The 17,279-nt window shown below is 41.6% G+C and overlaps 2 protein-coding genes and 1 long non-coding RNA gene across 4 annotated transcripts; all 3 read left to right on the top strand.

The window, feature by feature from the left end:
- The first annotated feature begins 4,743 nt into the window (after nt 1-4,743).
- On the top strand, nt 4,744-6,904 carry LOC6615176 (glyoxalase domain-containing protein 4). The gene is made up of 4 exons (XM_002039556.2): nt 4,744-4,930; nt 5,151-5,200; nt 5,282-5,388; nt 6,101-6,904. The coding sequence occupies exons 1-4, from the start codon at nt 4,835-4,837 to the stop codon at nt 6,712-6,714; spliced, it is 867 nt and encodes a 288-aa protein (XP_002039592.1). The 5' UTR covers nt 4,744-4,834; the 3' UTR covers nt 6,715-6,904.
- LOC116802151 lies at nt 5,396-6,032 on the top strand. Its single transcript, XR_004362525.1, has 2 exons — nt 5,396-5,460; nt 5,515-6,032. It is a non-coding gene; the product is annotated as an uncharacterized LOC116802151 (long non-coding RNA).
- A 105-nt stretch (nt 6,905-7,009) lies between the features above and the next one.
- LOC6615175 lies at nt 7,010-10,044 on the top strand. 2 transcript variants are annotated; one of them, XM_002039555.2, is made up of 3 exons: nt 7,010-8,348; nt 8,424-8,722; nt 9,009-10,044. In XM_002039555.2, the coding sequence occupies exons 1-3, from the start codon at nt 7,347-7,349 to the stop codon at nt 9,490-9,492; spliced, it is 1,785 nt and encodes a 594-aa protein (XP_002039591.1). In that variant the 5' UTR covers nt 7,010-7,346; the 3' UTR covers nt 9,493-10,044. The 2 variants fall into 2 exon arrangements, with proteins under 2 accessions (XP_002039591.1, XP_032581366.1); XM_032725475.1 differs by lacking the exon at nt 9,009-10,044 and having other exon boundaries at nt 7,010-8,362; nt 8,424-8,548.
- The last annotated feature ends 7,235 nt before the right edge of the window (nt 10,045-17,279 follow it).

Genomic DNA, 17,279 nt, shown 5'->3' with positions numbered 1-17,279 from the left:
AACCCTCCTCCAATACAACTAATAGATGCGCCTGAATCCAACAGTCCATAGACCAGGCGATTCAATAAGCGAATCGGTAAGAACGGTCGAGGGTCTCGAGGTCCTGTTGGAATAGAACTGATGTAATCCAAACAGGGTTTACATTTTTTGAAATTCTTCCAGAACAATTTCAAGCGTCGAGCACTACGAGATTTCCGTTTAAGAATTGTAAGAGTTTTTCTGGAATCCGAAAGGCAGACGTTCCGTAATTCCGAAATTTTGCTGTGAAGCAGTCTAATAGCCGGTTTAATTGGTACGTCAGGGACACTTTTATCGGTGTTCTCTACTCATCGGCCATTGTTGACTGATTCCGTGCGGCATTCGAAGTCTTCGGTTTGACTGGCAACTTCGACATGCCGACCTTGAAGTTTTTTGAGCATTTTCTACAACTTGGTTTGTAGGTGTTTGCTGCACGACACCCTTAACAAAACACTCGTCTTTCGGCTATACATTCTTGGTATCGGTGTCCTGCGACTCGGCAATTCCAACACACTAGGGAAAAAGCTTCAATGTCGTTCTCACCTTCGTATGTTGACCTCACCTCATCTTCACTCTCCTGACAGACCTCGGAGATCTCGCGTTTAAACGGAGTATCTTTCGCGTAGCTACTGCATCTTCTGACGTCAGCCAGGAATGCCTCCCTTCGCTTACAAATCTCTCTCAACTCCGACACCGTGTCGTAGAAACTATCAAAAGTTTCATTTGGTTTTTGTTTGGTATTCCTGATCAGTTCTTCTATGTCCCCATCGTCGCGACTCTGTCGAAATTGCAGTCGTAGGGCTGTGCAAAACCTCTCCCACAGAATTTCACCGTTGGCTTTATGATAGCGCCAAAAGAAGTCGTTCGCCTTGCCTTCAAACATAACAAGTTGAAATTTCCATTCAACGTCTGCCTTGTAAGCGCTTCGACTCTGTATATAAAGTTGTCCACTGACACTCCTACACCAGAATATTTTATTTTCCAACCATTTAATATGTGGACGACTTTATCTGGCCGATCAAACAAATCGGAAGAAGCGCTTCGTGGAGAAGGAACAGGATTTGGCGATGCTAATTACTGCCGCTCATAGGCATTTGGGTGATCAGCGGACATTTCACTGGCTGTAACGACTACAGCCGGACTCGGAGTGGGCATTATTCGCTGCATGCTTGAGGTGATAGCGATTTGTACTAAATCAGCCATCTTCTCTGACAACGTTGCTAGAAGCCTACGCTCCATGGCTAACAAAGCTACTGCATTAGCACTTACAGCGCTTGAACTAGCTTCATTTGCGTTAGCACCGCTGGCTGATGTCGAAGGACCCCCGTCTACTGTTGCGGGTGGAAGATTTTTAGTTTTACTGCGAGCTTCTCTCCCTACCCTTTCGGTCGCTTCGACTGGAGGCCTACAGGTTAGTTTGCACCTCGGACAGATCTCACTTTTTTTAAAATGATTGCCAATGCACTCCCTGTGAAATTCATGGTGAAAGGTTGTCACGTTTACAGGTTTGTATCTTGTGTGCTGATCTCGGCTGCACATAATTTACAAACAGGGTTTGAGACACTAGGAGATTTCCTAGTTGGTGATCGGTCTAACCCCATCATACTTGCGAAAAATTACAGGTTCAAAAATGGCGAGCAAAAATAGAATAAACTTATTCGTAAAATATCAACGATAAGGTGCGAAAAGATAATAAAACTGAACTCTTGGCTTGAGGGGCTGTCTATTAGTTTGGCTCAAAATTCTCACGAAGGCGTAGAAGGAGTTTCGTTAAAAGAAGATATTCCATGTTAGACTAAATTTCAACACCACCAGTAGGTGTAACAGTGAAGTCCTGGATCGTGGCTTTTCCTTGGCACGAATATTCCAACCTAAAGGAAACTCTATCTTATTTAAAACGAATAGTAAAAAGGAGGAAAATCGTCAACTATATGAGGATCTTGCATTTCTCTCTTTTCTTTCTCTTTTCTTTTGAATAGCGTTTAGTTAGCTCAAGGAAGTAGATAAAACCGGGACAGAAACCTAACCGAAGTTACTGTTACTCTGTTTTCCTCAGCAAAATCCACATTTCCTTTTGCTACACTTAGGAAAATTTTTGGGATCAGTCTTAGTTATGGCCAGTCAGCAATATTAGTATTGACTTGACGTGTACTCCACAACCAATTCTAAACACAACAATTTTTGGAAGTGAGACGGAAAATGTAAAGAAAGGATTGAAGATATTAATTCGCGAGTCTTAATGAATTTAAAAAAAAAACTCACTAAGCCCCACGTTGGGCGCCACTTTATCTTATTTATTATTATACTTAACTAAACTGTAACGTGTAACGAATTAAAATGATGGATGACAGGAGTACCTGTACTTGCGGGCGCACGCTTTAGAGGCCGGCTCTAGCTCATGGCATTGGGTGTGGTGGTCTTGCTTGTACAGATCTCTTTTCGTTACAGACAATAATGAATAAGATCAAGAAATTGAGCGTGCTTGCAACAACAACAAAATGAAGGAGCTAGAATACATAAGCGGAGGAAGCAAATTAATACTTTCGGAAGCGGACAGTTCTAGAATGGGAGGAAAGTTTGAGAATTTTTCGCCTGCGAAGCACAGGTGGAATCGTGTTCGCGCATTGCCCTACCCTACCTTAGACCACTTCCCTTAAGAGCATAGCTCTAGTGGCCCCTTCAGTGCCCTACGTCAGGAGAATCATCAGCCGAGTCAGTATTTAGGTTTTTAGAAATTGATATTTTCAATATCAATCAGTACTTAATAATTAATAACAATATTTATATCTAAAAATAAGTACATACTAAAGGAACCAAGTAAATATAAAAAATACAGACTAGTGTAACTCAAAGGAATCTAAAGCAAGGTTTTCTCTTAGTTGCGAGATCAGAAAATATAGGTTTAATCCGATATTCGAGACCATTACAATTAAAAAGTTAAAGATACTAGTGGCTAAATATATTTTCAGGAAGGAACAAAGCTTTCATTTAAATCTTCAATAATTTTCGTTCTCTCTATAATCTTGTTCTGTGAATTATTAATTTTATTTATTTTTTCTTTGAGTTTTCTTTATAACGAATCTTTAACGAGAAGAAAAATTAATTTCGTTTGAGAGAGAGCCGCGAGTAAATTCGGTTAGATTCTTCCTTCTCTTTATTTTTCCCTTTATATTTCAAATGGCTGCTCTCGCCACTCCATTATTATTACTTGTTTATTTGCAGTGTGTATACAATATAAGATGACCTCTAGCAAAATTTAACCGGTTTACTACCGAATATTTCCAATAAAAATAAAGTTTTATCAATGAGACTCACTCAACATTTCACTCCTCGGCGAAAGATCGAAAGATCAGCTCATCCCGGCGCAGATGAGCTGAAACGAAAAGGTGGCTTTTTTTTCCACAAACACTATAAGGAGACATCATTTTGGATTACACGACTGCGATCAAACTTTTATAAATCCTTACTCGAAAATTTAAATGAGCACTTTCCGAAAAGGAACTCTTCTTAAAAAAATTTAATTAGCTTAGGTTAGATCACTTACTATATAAAAATTTTAATCACTAATGAGAATTCCATTTAAATCCAAGAAAAATTATTAAACAGCATGACCGAGTTTCCTACTCGAGTACATATTCTTATAGCTTAACGTTAAACTTAAACTACATAAAAAAAATTTTAATTTCTGCCACTCTATGTTCAAGATGGTGATCCGGTTGGATTAATACTCTCTAGTAAGGTTAGGTCTGACTTTCAGCTTTTTTGCGTATAATTAGCAATTTTGATCGATTTAACTTTGATTTAATTTAATTTCGGGCATTCTGGACTGCCAAGCAAGCAAAAAAAAAAATTTTCCATTCACTCTAACCTCACTTTAATGTGTCACAGCTGACCACCCTTTCGATTATTCATCGAGATTTTTCTCACCCACTGCTTCAGTCGCCTCTACACACCCCCACACGTTTTCTATCATATTCAGGTCTGGGGAGTGTGGTGGCCATTCCAGAACTTTTACATTTTTGCTTTGAATCAATGTTTTTACTGGATTCGGAACGTGCCATATGGATTCGGGCATTGTCGTGGTGAAAATTCCATTCTTGAATTCCAAAAACGTTTTTAAAGTAGGGAAGTGCAGTTTTTAATACACAATTATATACATTCGCGTTCATTTTTGCTGTTAGAAACTGCAATTTACAGGGGAAATAATAGGATACTGCTCCCCGTACCATGACACATCCAACCCGACTGTGTAAGTGATCCAAAATGTACTCCCCTTTACACAAATCGTGATAGTAATGACTTTAGTCGTCTGGTTCCTCCAGATTTAATTTCTTCTCGTCCAAAATCAAGCTAGTCCTTAGATCTTGTATGTATAATATATAAAATAGTTTAATATGCTCGCTTGCTTCGTATTTTATACGTTTTTATAATAAAATTGTTTACAATAATTGCTTTTCCATCGACTTTTGTGAATAAATTTCGGATATACCTTATTTTTAGGTGTATTCAGTCATTTCATCAATCATTTTTTGCTACAAAAGGTGACCTGTGACATTTGTTTATTGAAGGTCATTAGTTTTTCCCCGTAGCAAAAAATCATCAGCAAAAAAGCGCATTAAATAATTTTAAATTTATTATTATATATATAATTTATCTAATAAGTTATCTAAGTTATAAAATATCGATACTTCCAAAAGCTCCCGTCGCTGGGAATATTTGGCGCTCTGCGCACGGTCACACTGAAACGGAATGTACATAAACAAGGCCGAAATTCGATCGGAAAACGCTAAATAAACGCCAGCTGATAAACGCAAAGATGTCGGCCATTTCGGGACGCGCCCTGCACTATGTGTTCAAAATCGGAGATCGGGCGAAAAACGCCTTCTTCTTTCGCCAAATCTTGGGAATGACGGTGAGCTGGGAGTGGTGGGGGATATCGCCAGAAATCGGCAGACTTCCTTATCGCAGGTTGTTGTGTCTGGCTGTAGTTTTATCTGGACAACGTGTCAACGACGCGCAACTGCTAATTAAAAAGCCCGATAATGTCATATAATGACTGTGCTAAAATTTCTTTTTTCTCTCATCATTGTTGCGCCCTTCTATCGCCATCCCGCTCGTTCGCACGGCAACAGGTGCTGCGGCATGAGGAGTTCAAGGAGGGATGCGACGCAGCGTGCAACGGGTGAGTGCGAGGGAGACCACTACGCGCTTGTGTGTCGGAGTGTTGCGACAGGACTAACCGGTAATCGTTAATCCTTTACAGGCCCTACGACAACCGGTGGAGCAAAACGATGGTGGGTTATGGACCCGAAAGTTCGCATTTCGTCATCGAACTCACGTATAACTATGGAGTGAGCAGCTACGAACTGGGTGAGACACATACCGGATGAAAATGTTAGGCTCACATGAGGGTTAAAAGTTCCGAGTGCAAGCTAACTAGCGGTAACGTTTTAACCCTAAGTAATATGATCCTAAAATACTTATTTATTTTATCAGGTATTATAGCGTTTTTAATAAGAATTGGAAGTTGAAAAGGTTTGAAACATCAGAGATAGTGGACTATTTCGCATATTTATTTCTGAAATTTGAAAAAGTTTACAATCCTAAAAATGATGACCGCGTTATATTCCAAAATATTCAATCTAACACACAAGTAAAATTGGGATGGCTTATCTTTAAGTACAAATGGGTTATTCTATCTTCGACAACTTTATAATTAAGTGTTTCACTAATAATAGCTATTCGATAAGTGACTTGGCATAAGTACGTAAAGATAGTAGGTTATTAATCTTTTGCTTTATGAATACGCAAATAGTTATCTATAAGTAGGTCGAAATCTATCAGTCATTGTATTTAATTAATTAATTATTTTGAGTGTTAGGTTAATTCCTTTTTGAGTGTTTTCGCTACTAATCGGCGATCACTCTTTGTTCGCATATTTTGACGCTGCCTGTGTGCAGCAAGTATACATAATTTGAATTCAGTTACCAATAAACCTCTGCGCTGTAAACACGTTTAATAGAATTAATTCCCCAGTTAATTTTTAAATCCTGTTAATCGATACCTATTCTTTTCGATTCAGGCAATGATTTTGGGGGCGTGACCATACACTCCAAGGATATCCTTTCCCGCGCCGCTGAGCACTCGTATCCTGTGACTCAGGTGGCTGGAAAAGCCGGTAGTCTGCTGACTTCCCCCGATGGCTACAAGTTCTATGTGATCGATCAGGCCTCTGCCAGCTCCGAATCTGTCCAATCGGTGGAGCTCAATGTGAGCAATCTTCAGAACTCGCGCAAATACTGGCACGATTTGCTCCAACTGAAAGTTCTCGAGGAGAGCGAAGCAAGCGTGCGTTTGACTTACGATGAACAGCAGGCTTCACTGGAGATCACCCAGATCTCAGAGCCAATCAATAGAGCTAAGGCTTATGGCCGAATTGCCTTTGCCATTCCGGCGGCCCAGCAGCCGCCTCTCCAAGACACGGTTAAAGCAGCTGGCGGGGCCATTCTAACACCCCTGATTACCCTGGATACGCCAGGAAAGGCCACCGTTTCGGTGGTGATTCTCGGCGACCCCGATGGTCATGAGATCTGCTTTGTCGACGAGGAGGGCTTCGGCCAGCTATCTCAGGTGGAGTCCGATGGCGATAAGCGACTGGACAGGTACATCGAAAAGGATCCCTTCCAACCGAAGTGACTTTCCCAACAATCCTTGAGCACTGATATTTGTACACAGCACCTTTTGTATTTGGATTTTGTATTGCTCTAATGGTTAATGGCTGTCTTCAACGGAGATATTATACATTTTAAAACATTGTAAAACATCACCTACGCTCGTTCTTGTTTACCAACATACATATATTTTATTACATAAACGATAAAATTAAGCGTGCGTATGGTATTTATTTTTCTTTGATATAAGAACTATTTTAGCTTATCTAGTAATGAATCAATCCAAAACACCTCTAAACGAGGTAAAAAGTTTGTGAGGATCGCACATTTAACATTAAAAAAAACATCTGATATCAGCCATTGTGACGAAACATGGTTTTGATTTGACTAAACAAACAGACTGTTCTAAATCTGCTTATTTGGTCCTTACTAGGGAAAAGGATTTCAAGTATATGTACTCTTGATTTGGAACATATGTTTTATCAGGTTATTTTTATGATCCTAGCACGTGCTCTGGATTTTCCCTTCATTTTCATTTCAGTTATAGAAGAAACAAATTGGTTTCGATTTCGTTTTTATAGCATTTATTTTTTAGGGAGTTTCTGCATTTAATTTTATTTTTTTTTTACTTGAGCGACAAAGAGACGTTGGTGCAGAATGAAGGACTCGAGTCAATCGGCGCCGGCGGGCCTTTTGGTGGCAAATCTGAAGTCTTGGGAAACGTTCGACTGGCCGACGGAGCAGCAGCGTTGGATCTACCGCAGTTGGGGCCAGTACTTTGCCCGGATGCGGAAGAACACCTTTGCCCAGAAGTACTTCGACAAATGCATCACAGAGAATGAGAGCACGGATCACAAGGCTCTTTATTTGCGCAGCAAGTTCAAGAGATCGGTGGCCCTGACGCAGGACGCATTGGAGGATAGTCTGAGGGCCATGGAGGTAAGGCAGGCGTGGGACGCGAATGTGTCCATGGAGCTCGGAGATGCCCTCTACGATTTGAATCGGTTTGAGGAGAACAAGAGCCTGCTGCACGACAATGTCCGTCGGCACGCGGGCACCGCTCTGAAGAGCTTCGAGAATCGCCTCCTGCTGGTCGATGAGAATCTCAAGGATTGCACGGGCTTCAGCTTGGCCAACTTCTTTATGGAGCACTCCTCGCAGCTGCCCGGCTTCTATGCCCATCAGCAGGAGGAGCTACGGAGGGCCGACACGCGGCCGCTGTGGAAAATCCTCAAGGAGCGAAAGGAGTGTGATGTCCAGAGCACGATCGATCGCAAGGAAGTGATGCTCTCCCCACTGGAAAGAGAGCGCAGGCGTCGCAAGACCAAGATCTTTTATCAGAACTATCTGGGTCGCGGCTGGACCGATTTCTTCTTTCTGAAAACACTTCGCCGGCAACCCAACTGTCTCCTGGACAATCATTTTGGCTCCTCGCCGGACCGCACCAAGTATCTGGAGTATGCGTTCCAGCGCCTTAAGACCTTCACACGGATGCTCCAGGCAAGGAGACCCATGTACAAGGAGTACTACCATCGGAATCCCCGGATAGAGGCTCGCATGCGGGATGCGAACTTGTTCCGGATCCAGTACCAAACCAGGCGAAACATGCTGAGCATCCTTCGGACCATTAAGGTGCTGAGGGGGCGGAATGACATCAAGGTGAGCTACGGCTGGTATGTTACACCACCTATGCGATACCAGCTAATTTAAAATAACTAACCACATTAATTATAGCGCCTGCGCAAGTTTGTGGAGGAAGTGATGGGCAGCTACGTGGTAATCAAGACGAACCGACTGATGCCCTGGAAGGCGGAGTTCATGAATGAGGTGTACAACAATCTGGCCCTCAGTTTGTGCGAGGGATACCGTCTGCCAGCCACGCGGGTCACGCCCTACGACAAGAGCGCCATGTGCCAGCTGCTCAACATTCCGGTGGCCAAGCCCCTGGAGCACACGGAGCTCATCTTCGGGGATCGATCCACCTACTCCTATGCCGGCGCCGACAAACAGAGCACCGATCGATTGGCAGACCAGTGAGTTTCAGTTATTTCAAAGTATAGCGTTTAGAAGTATGCTCCAATTTATGCCATATATGAGTAGCAATCAGCTAGCGCCATCTATATCTGATGGCATACATACATATTTTGTAAATTTAGCGGGTATCTAATAGTCGATCTATAATCTACAAACGTCTGAAAGCAGTGGGAAACGTGCTTAAACGCAATGTACAATTTAAGAAATTTAATATTGGCTTATTTTTATAAATTTATAAACAAATATTTTAAACCTGATTAATTGGCAATTTAATTTCGCCAACAGAAACCATATCGAGTACCTGGAGAAACGACTGCTCTTCGCCCGCCTGCCGATCGAAAGGAGCTACTTGCTCCACGAGCTGGCCGATCGGCATATGCAGCAGAACCACTTTGTGCAGAGCCTGTCCTACGCCCAGAAGGCCATCGAGGAGGCCAGGGTATGCAATAGCCTCATCTGGGAGTTCCTCAGCACCATGCTGATGGCCAAGTCACACGCGGTGCTCCACAAGTACGAGCGCCAAACGGAGGTGCTCAACTCCGCCTACGATCTGGCCGCCCAGCTCAAGTCGCCCCAACTGTGCACCTTCATCGAACTGTGCCGCATGCTCAACAAGGACTACATAACGCTGCGCAAGATGTCCCAACTGGTGACCACCAAGCGGCTGCGCACCAAGATCTCCAACAGGTCCAGTTTCCTCAGCTCACCCAACTGTTCGCCCAACTTCTCGGAATACAAGAAGGACGAGTATGGCCATTTGGCCGCCTAAGTCGCCGGATTGGATGGAAGGCAGTGCTCATAGGCAGTGCCTTCTATTCGAACCGTTGCCTTTGGTGGCCAAGTGTCAGCCACACAATCCGCTAAAACAAATCGAGTTCCTACCAGAAAATCGTTAAAGTAAAAGTTCAGAGCCAGGTGTTTGTAGCATTAAAAGTATGCCCTTGCATGTAATGTAACTAAATCGTACAAATGCACTGAAGAAAAAACAAAATCCTATAAATATATCTAAACTTAAACGTTCATATGTGCTGAATTGAGCTGTTATGCCAATGACACTATTTGTGGGACTATATAAATGTTTACCGATGATACATTCAATTTAATAACGACCTTCGAGAATGTGTGACTTAAAATCGAACAGCGATACCCTTTGGCATGAAAATAATCCGAAATTAAAATGTCACTGCCCCATATTTGAATACAAATGAACGGCATGAATAAAGTTAACAAAGTGCAGGGATTGTAAAAACTATTAAATGGGCCAACAAAATCAATGGCAATGAGATGCAAAACTAACATCAAAATAAAATCATTTAAAAAAGCATAACAATTAAAAATCACCATATCGCATTTCAACGAGATTATAACAATAACAAAAAAGACGTTTCTTTTTTCGGCTGCACTTATTTTTGGTCCTGGCATAAAAAATTTGTTTTCACACTCTTAAATTATTTATGATCGATGGGGCGGGTATGCGATTGCACTTGACTCCAATTTGGCCAATACCCCCCACCACGCCCCTCTACCGCACGACTGACCTCGCCCAACTAGAAACTACGATTTGCATATTTTGTTGCTACCATCGTTGTTATTTTTGCCATTTTTCGTCGTTGTTGTCAGCATTGAATTGTCGCATGTTGGCCAGGGTTGGGAACTGCAAACTGGAACTAGAACTGGGCCTGAAAGAGAAATTACATTTTATTTTGTCGCATGTCGCGGATGGCCAACAACAAACAACAAAAGGCAAAAGGCGTATGGAAAAGGGGGATACGAAGTTCAGAAATAGTAGATACTCTTGCATTTGCATAGTGGAGATATTGATTTTATCCCAGAACATCAGTTGGTGTGGCTTGTATTGGAGTACCATTTGTTGGTGAAATTTAACTACAATACTTCAAACTCTTATAATAATATCTGTAATAATGTACTTCTTACCGAAAAGATGGCATACGAAGTTGGGGAGTAGAAGATACTCTGTTTCTTCAAAGTCTTAATTATTGGAGTGCTATTCGTTGGTGAAATTTAACTACAATACTTAACACTCTTATATTGATATCAGTACATCCTAATACATTTCTTAAGGGAAAGGGGGCATATGAAGTTGGGGAGTAGAATATACTGTATTTCTTCAATTACAATAATAAATGAATTTAATTCTGGTTTGAATTTTATTGGAAAATCATTCGTTGCTGAAATTGGATTGATGATTGGTGTACTTCTTTATACAATTGGAATGTTTAGGTGAAATCTAACTGCAATTTGTCTCAAAAGACATTGTAGCATGCTTTTTGGCACCTTTTGCTTTTGACTGGGATCTTAGGGTAAACAGTTTGATTGATGTCGTTGACGTTTTACTCTCAGTGTTTTCCCAGTAAACAGAGTAGATCGCAATAATGCAACAATTTTATTTAAGGCTTCTAACGAAATTAGTTTCGAATTCAAGTGGCATGCCTTTTTTAAGAGTATGGAAACATTCAAAATATGCAAAAGAGCAAATGCGTCTATAAATGCAACGACAACAAATATTTTATTGTGTCAATGCTGGCCAAAAGGCGGTGTAAAAAGGGGGGGATGGTGGGGGGTATGACCGACAACAGGGGCATTTTCAGGCAGTTCCCAAGTGGCCAAAACAAATGCAGCATGTTCGAGTTTGGCCTGGTGGCACATGGCACACATAGCAGCTCATTATGCCAGTTGCCATTAAAAGTGAAAGAGAAACCTGCCCAAGGACCCACAGAACCTGCCCGCTCCGCGCTCCCCCTGCCCACCGCCATCGCTTTTCCCCGCAGACACTGAGAGAAATTGCCAGAGGCGTCCTCTTCCCCAGCCCCACCACATTCGCCATTCGCCATTCGCCATCCGCCTCACCTTGCACTTCAATCAGCTGCCATCGCCAAGACGCGAAGGCAATCAACAAGCTCGAATCTCGTGGCTTGCGGCTCCCTTCGCCTTTGTATTTACTTTTTTAATTTTTTGCAGACAAGGAAACCTTATTGGCCAAATTGGGGTCAGCAGAAGAAGGTCGCGATAACAGCGCAAATAATTGGTAATGGCAGCGCCACCAAAAGCCGGCCAAATTGCATCGAACGTTAAGGCTTCTGAGCCATATTTTCCGGCTTGCCTGCAAGTCACTCGGAATTCTGCACTGACGAGTAGCGAGTATTTATATTCTTTTTGGGCAGCAGTCGTTGGTTTTTCCCCACCCATTGCTTAATGTGTGGAAAATGGCTTTGGAGGTGCATACAATATTGCATTGATTGCAGCGATGACTTTTGTTTGGCAGTTTAAGCCACTTGAGTTGTAGCTGTGGTCTGCTTTTTTGCTTAATGCAACAAAATGATTTTATTGCGAATAGCATTATTTGCAATTTTGACGCCTGTACCTGTCGTTGTAGGTCCTCTTTTGAATGGAAACTATGAGGCTACCAACGAGTTCTAATCTAACTGTTGCATACTATTAGACACCCTGTTCGTTACGATGTCGATGTGTTGGAGTAATAATTGTGTGACCCATATATGTATGTAAGTATCTTCATATTTCTGTAATTTTTCTAGATTCTAATTCCCAAAAAAAGATTATAAAACTACTTTACATCATTTCTTTTTCTTTGCTATTTCCCTGACTTTTTTTAAAGTTTACTCTACCATTTTAGTTCGCATTTGCTTGTTGTTGTGCTTTGTATATTATAGCGTAGTATATTAACGTTTTATGTGTATTAGATTCCTAACAAAGTATGTAATCAATAAAGATTATAAATGTTTATCAAGAGTTAGTTAGTCTTGACTTTTCCGTCTGTCCGTATATTTGTCCGTCCGTATAAACATCGTAACTGGGAGCACAATAGGATCTACATATGGATTCGAAGTTTTGATATTATTATGTATCTAAGTTATACAAACTGAAGTATATATGTACATACATATATACATATGATAACATAGATGTGTTACTCTATATATAGTGTGCTTGCAATTTCTGCTGTTGCTGTATTCCACTGAATATTTTATAGGCCTAATCGGCCTGTAAGTTAATTGGTTAAAACTGCTTTGGGAGTCGCTGTAAGTAGGTGGGCAGCTAGCTCTAAAATGGGAATAATTGGCCTTGGAAACTATTCTTCCATGTGGATATTTTACATTAGACCACTCTCGCCTGAACTCAAACAGGTGCACCAATTTAAGGCTACCGCAAATTTCGTGGCGAGCCCTTAATAATAATTTCACCTCACACTTTTCCCGAACTTTTCCTTTCTCGACTTTTTCAACTTTTCTCCCTCTGCACGCTGGAACTTTTCAGCTGCAGTTGCTAGCGTTGGTGTTGTTGTTGGTGTGATTGTTGTGGTGTTGTTGTTGATGGTGTTACTGCTGCCATTCGCAACTAATTTACGACTGCCCGTCGCGCTGGGAAGACTCTCCAAAGACTGCGGCAATTGTCGGGCAATCCCTGCAGCAACCCGCCGGCCCCCAATCCCCAATCCCCAGCCGCCCCCCCTGTCTTAACACCCTGCACCGCAAAGTTAAATGAATGTGGCGGTGGCCGGCAAAATATGCTACAAGTAAACCATGAAAATAAATGCCCGAAAATGCAACTAGAAATTATAGTAAGAGTATACCCGTGCAGCCGGCGAATGGCGAGTAGGCGTTGCTCGCATTAAGTGTCCCCAATAGAGCAAAATAAAAGGAGCGAAAACGGGAAATAAAAATAATACTAAAAATGAGAGAAAAAAAGCAAAATAAAAATACAATTCAACGGCGATGAAATGTCGGCGGATGACCTCAAAGCGTACACATTCGATGTGGTAGAAAGGCCACCAAGGTGCCATTAGAGCCATTAGAGTTGGCAAACTTGAGCCGCACCAGCATGTCGATGATGCAGCAAAACTAATAAAATTAAATTATTATGTAAAATGCAAATAAAATAATATGCAAATCGAATCTGAGCCACCCCGGCAACGGGCGAACAGGGAGCCATGGAGCCATGAGTAATCACAGACGCAAAGCCAAAAACAAGGCAAATAAACACATAAATAAATCAAAAATGGACTACGACAAATCTCGGTTGTCCCAAAACAGAGACGGAGCAGCGAGAGCATTAAAATATGGCCAATAATAACCGAAATATCCATGTGATATATCCCACTGCCCCCGACTCCAGCCAACCCTCGAACATAATGCCGCAGTCCGGGCTGGACTAAAATGGGTAATACGAGCAGGGAGTCCGGGTCCGGTTCCGGAGTTGGAGGTAAAACTAAGAAGGAGCCATCACGCATAGGGATCTCAACTGTTTGATACTCAGTAAATCGAAGTTTGCTAAACAAATGCACAAAATTTAAGAGAAAGCATTCGGTTTTCCAATTCAATGTCATTAGAAGTTTTGATCTTATGAAGAATTTTGAAATTTCATACTGGAGTTACTAAAACTTACTGGAGAGGAATGACACTTTTGAGTATCAAGGCAAGTACTTCTTTCATAGCATACTTTTGGACACCTTTATGATTTATGAAATAACGAATTCCTAACATTTTGATTACCTAGTGCACATAATTCCCTATTAAGTAGATTTTTGTGAAATTTCTCATATGCCTTAAATGTCCCATTTAGCTACCCTTACTACCCAATACTTTTGCCTAATTTTTTCAGGGGGAAATAAGAGATATCTGTGAAAGGCAAGCCAAAAATTCGACTTGCACACACAAATACAGTCGCAGACATTTTCGTAATCAACATAAAATCCAATCATCCGTCATGGACAGTAAAAGCAGCAAAGGGCTGCCCATTCCTCCGCCCAGCCCCTTCGGAAAGTCACCGAAAACCCCCCGATAAAAGCCGGGCTGCCCAAAAACCAACTCCAACCAACGTTAGTTCTATGGCCTTTAAAAATGCCAAAAACGAACAATTTTGATTTATGAGCAGACGAAAGCCAAAGTAAAAGAGGAGCCAGAAATTATGTGTGTTTGTGTATTGGCCTGGCTCATTTATAACGCGCTTAAATCTAATACGCGGACAGTACTCAAGATGGGGCGATGGTGGGGAGTGTCGGGTTACTTGCTAGAGTCTCTTGTCTTCCGCATCCGCATCCGCGTCCGCATCCGCAGCCAGCAGACGTGCGTAAAGCGACGCGTGTCCGCTTTTTGATTAATATGCGCGACAAAACACGAAATGCACGGCACAGGGATACCTCGCTAAAGTGGACAGCAGTATTGAAGAAATCATTTGAAGAAATCACCAATAATCCGCAGCGAGTTTAAAAACAGTGAACGACGACTTAGTCGATTAATTTCATTATCCCTTATTTGAAATCACTGCCTGGGAAAATGATACATAGATATCGTATGCTTCCGATAGTGCACACGTGCTCCACCTAGCGCCTGCTACATTAACTATAACTGGTACACTATAACCTTAACAAATGGGAATGTCGATGGATACCTATAAACAAACCTAAGTACCATTTTAACTTTTATGTTATAAACTTCTTTTACTTCTTTAGGCCATGTGTGTTCTTGTGGTGTTAGAAAGTATTAATTGTACCGACAGGAAGACGGTCAGACAAGTGGACGGACATGGCTAGATCGACTTGGCAGTAGATAACAATCTTAAATATATTGCTATAGTATATATTATATTATATATATTTTGTAATATATATGTATTATATATTATGTATTAAATATATTATTATATATTTATTAAAATATTTATTAGGCTTATAACTCCTACCACCTTATAAATATAAGATATGTAATTGTTGCAAGAGCGTTTCATTTATCGAATGAGTACTGTTAATGGCATGGGAAGGAGAGAGAGAGAGAGAGGAGAGAGCCTTGCACAAATTTACCGTTTGACACGCAGCCAAAGATAAAGACGAAGTAACGGGAACCGGAAAATGGGAAACACAATGCCCAGACTTAGACACCCGCCTCTCCTTTTCCTTCGCCCGTTCTGTCTCACTCCATCAGATCTTATGACCAGTTGGCAAGCACAGACTTTTCCCAGCTTTTCCGCATATTTGGCATTGCACTGCTCTGGCCTTTTCAGGGGCGGAAAAATCGGTGAAAAAGTGCGTGCCATTGGTGAAAGTGAGAGGGGCAACTGTCTGTATAAGTTTACATGGCCGATGAAGTCCTGGATGTCAATCTATAGGGATTGGCTTATAGAACCAGATGCAGCGGTGGAATGGAAGGATGCTGATCCTTTGAAAATTAAACGCTTCATGGCTTATCTACTCGGGTTTTTAGCCAAACAATTAAGTTAAGTAAACCTTATGATTTTTTTCATACCGCATAAATTCGAATGCAATTGATTGACTTGAAACTTTATGAATAAAAACGAAAGCTACCAATCCCTAAATTAGAACAAAAACTTTGTGGAGTTCCGATTCAACAAAAGCCGATGTCGGGAATTATAAGCAAGTTGGGCCAATATGTATGTGTGGTTGGTGGTGGATTGGGGAATGGGGATTGGGTCAGACTTTAATCCCGGCTATTAACAATTTTAGCTCACCTTTCTCCGGCTCTGTGTCCTTCTGCTCGACTTCCTCTGAAACTGGCTTTCTCTGTTTTCGCTGACCTCTTCCTCTGGTTGTCGTTTTGCTTTTGTGCCTTTGTGCGGCTGTCTGGGACAAAGGATATGGGCTGTGGGCGATGGGTGGTGGGTGGTGGGCGAAGGAAAATGATAACGACAAACAAACAAATTAGCACAACTACCGCAGTAGCATTTGTGGCCTGCTGCTCCACCTTTCTCCAGGACGTGTTGCCCCCTTTCTCCTTGGTCCTTTCTCTTTGAACATTTGTGTGTGTGTGTGTGTTAGCTTACTGGCAAAGTGGCACACTAACACCCATTTGCTCACCTTTCAGCCTCACCTTTCACAGCCGAAACCCCACCCATTTTCGGTCTTTTGGTGTCTCCGGCATAACTTTATCGCCTGCATGTCATATTCCATATTCCATTGTACTATTTGCTGTCATACGTAATGAAAAGCAGCGCACATTTGTTAAAGAGCAAACGAGCGCGCAAATGAACGTGCGAGCTGACCCAGGCCGAGGTTTTCCCATCTCTATCGTTCCATGTATGCCCATCTCTTTCGGGGAACCCCCATTTTGGGCTCAGCGATGTCCACGTGAAAAAGCCCTTCGAATTGCTGTCGTCATTTGAATGAGAATGCACTATAATACAGCATGGTCTAAAAAGTATCTTTGCACTTATTTAAGAATTATTAAGCAAAATTGAAGAATACGAGAAGTGATCATTTGTATCTTTCAGATCGACGAAATACAAATCTTTATTTTGGAAGTTGGAAAAATTGCAAAAATATTCGAGCATGATATTTTTAAATACCGTATGCGTTTGTTTAACGATATAACTAACTGAGATTCAGAATGCCTTATAATAATAAATACATTAAATACGGATTACTTCTCACTTTGCAGTTCTTCGCGTGTCACGAGTTCATCTCTATGCCAGGCCTGCTTCTGATGTTTGTTCGTGTTCGGTGTCCTTTTTTTGCGAGTCCTGCTCTGCCCGGTTTGGTTGCTTGTTGTTTTGGCCAGTGCGGTCAGC

Source organism: Drosophila sechellia, chromosome X (genome assembly GCF_004382195.2).
Source record: "Drosophila sechellia strain sech25 chromosome X, ASM438219v1, whole genome shotgun sequence".
NCBI classification, from domain to species: Eukaryota; Metazoa; Arthropoda; class Insecta; order Diptera; family Drosophilidae; genus Drosophila; species Drosophila sechellia.
Note: the sequence above shows the minus strand (reverse complement) of the source record. Positions and strands in the feature narration are given on the sequence as shown.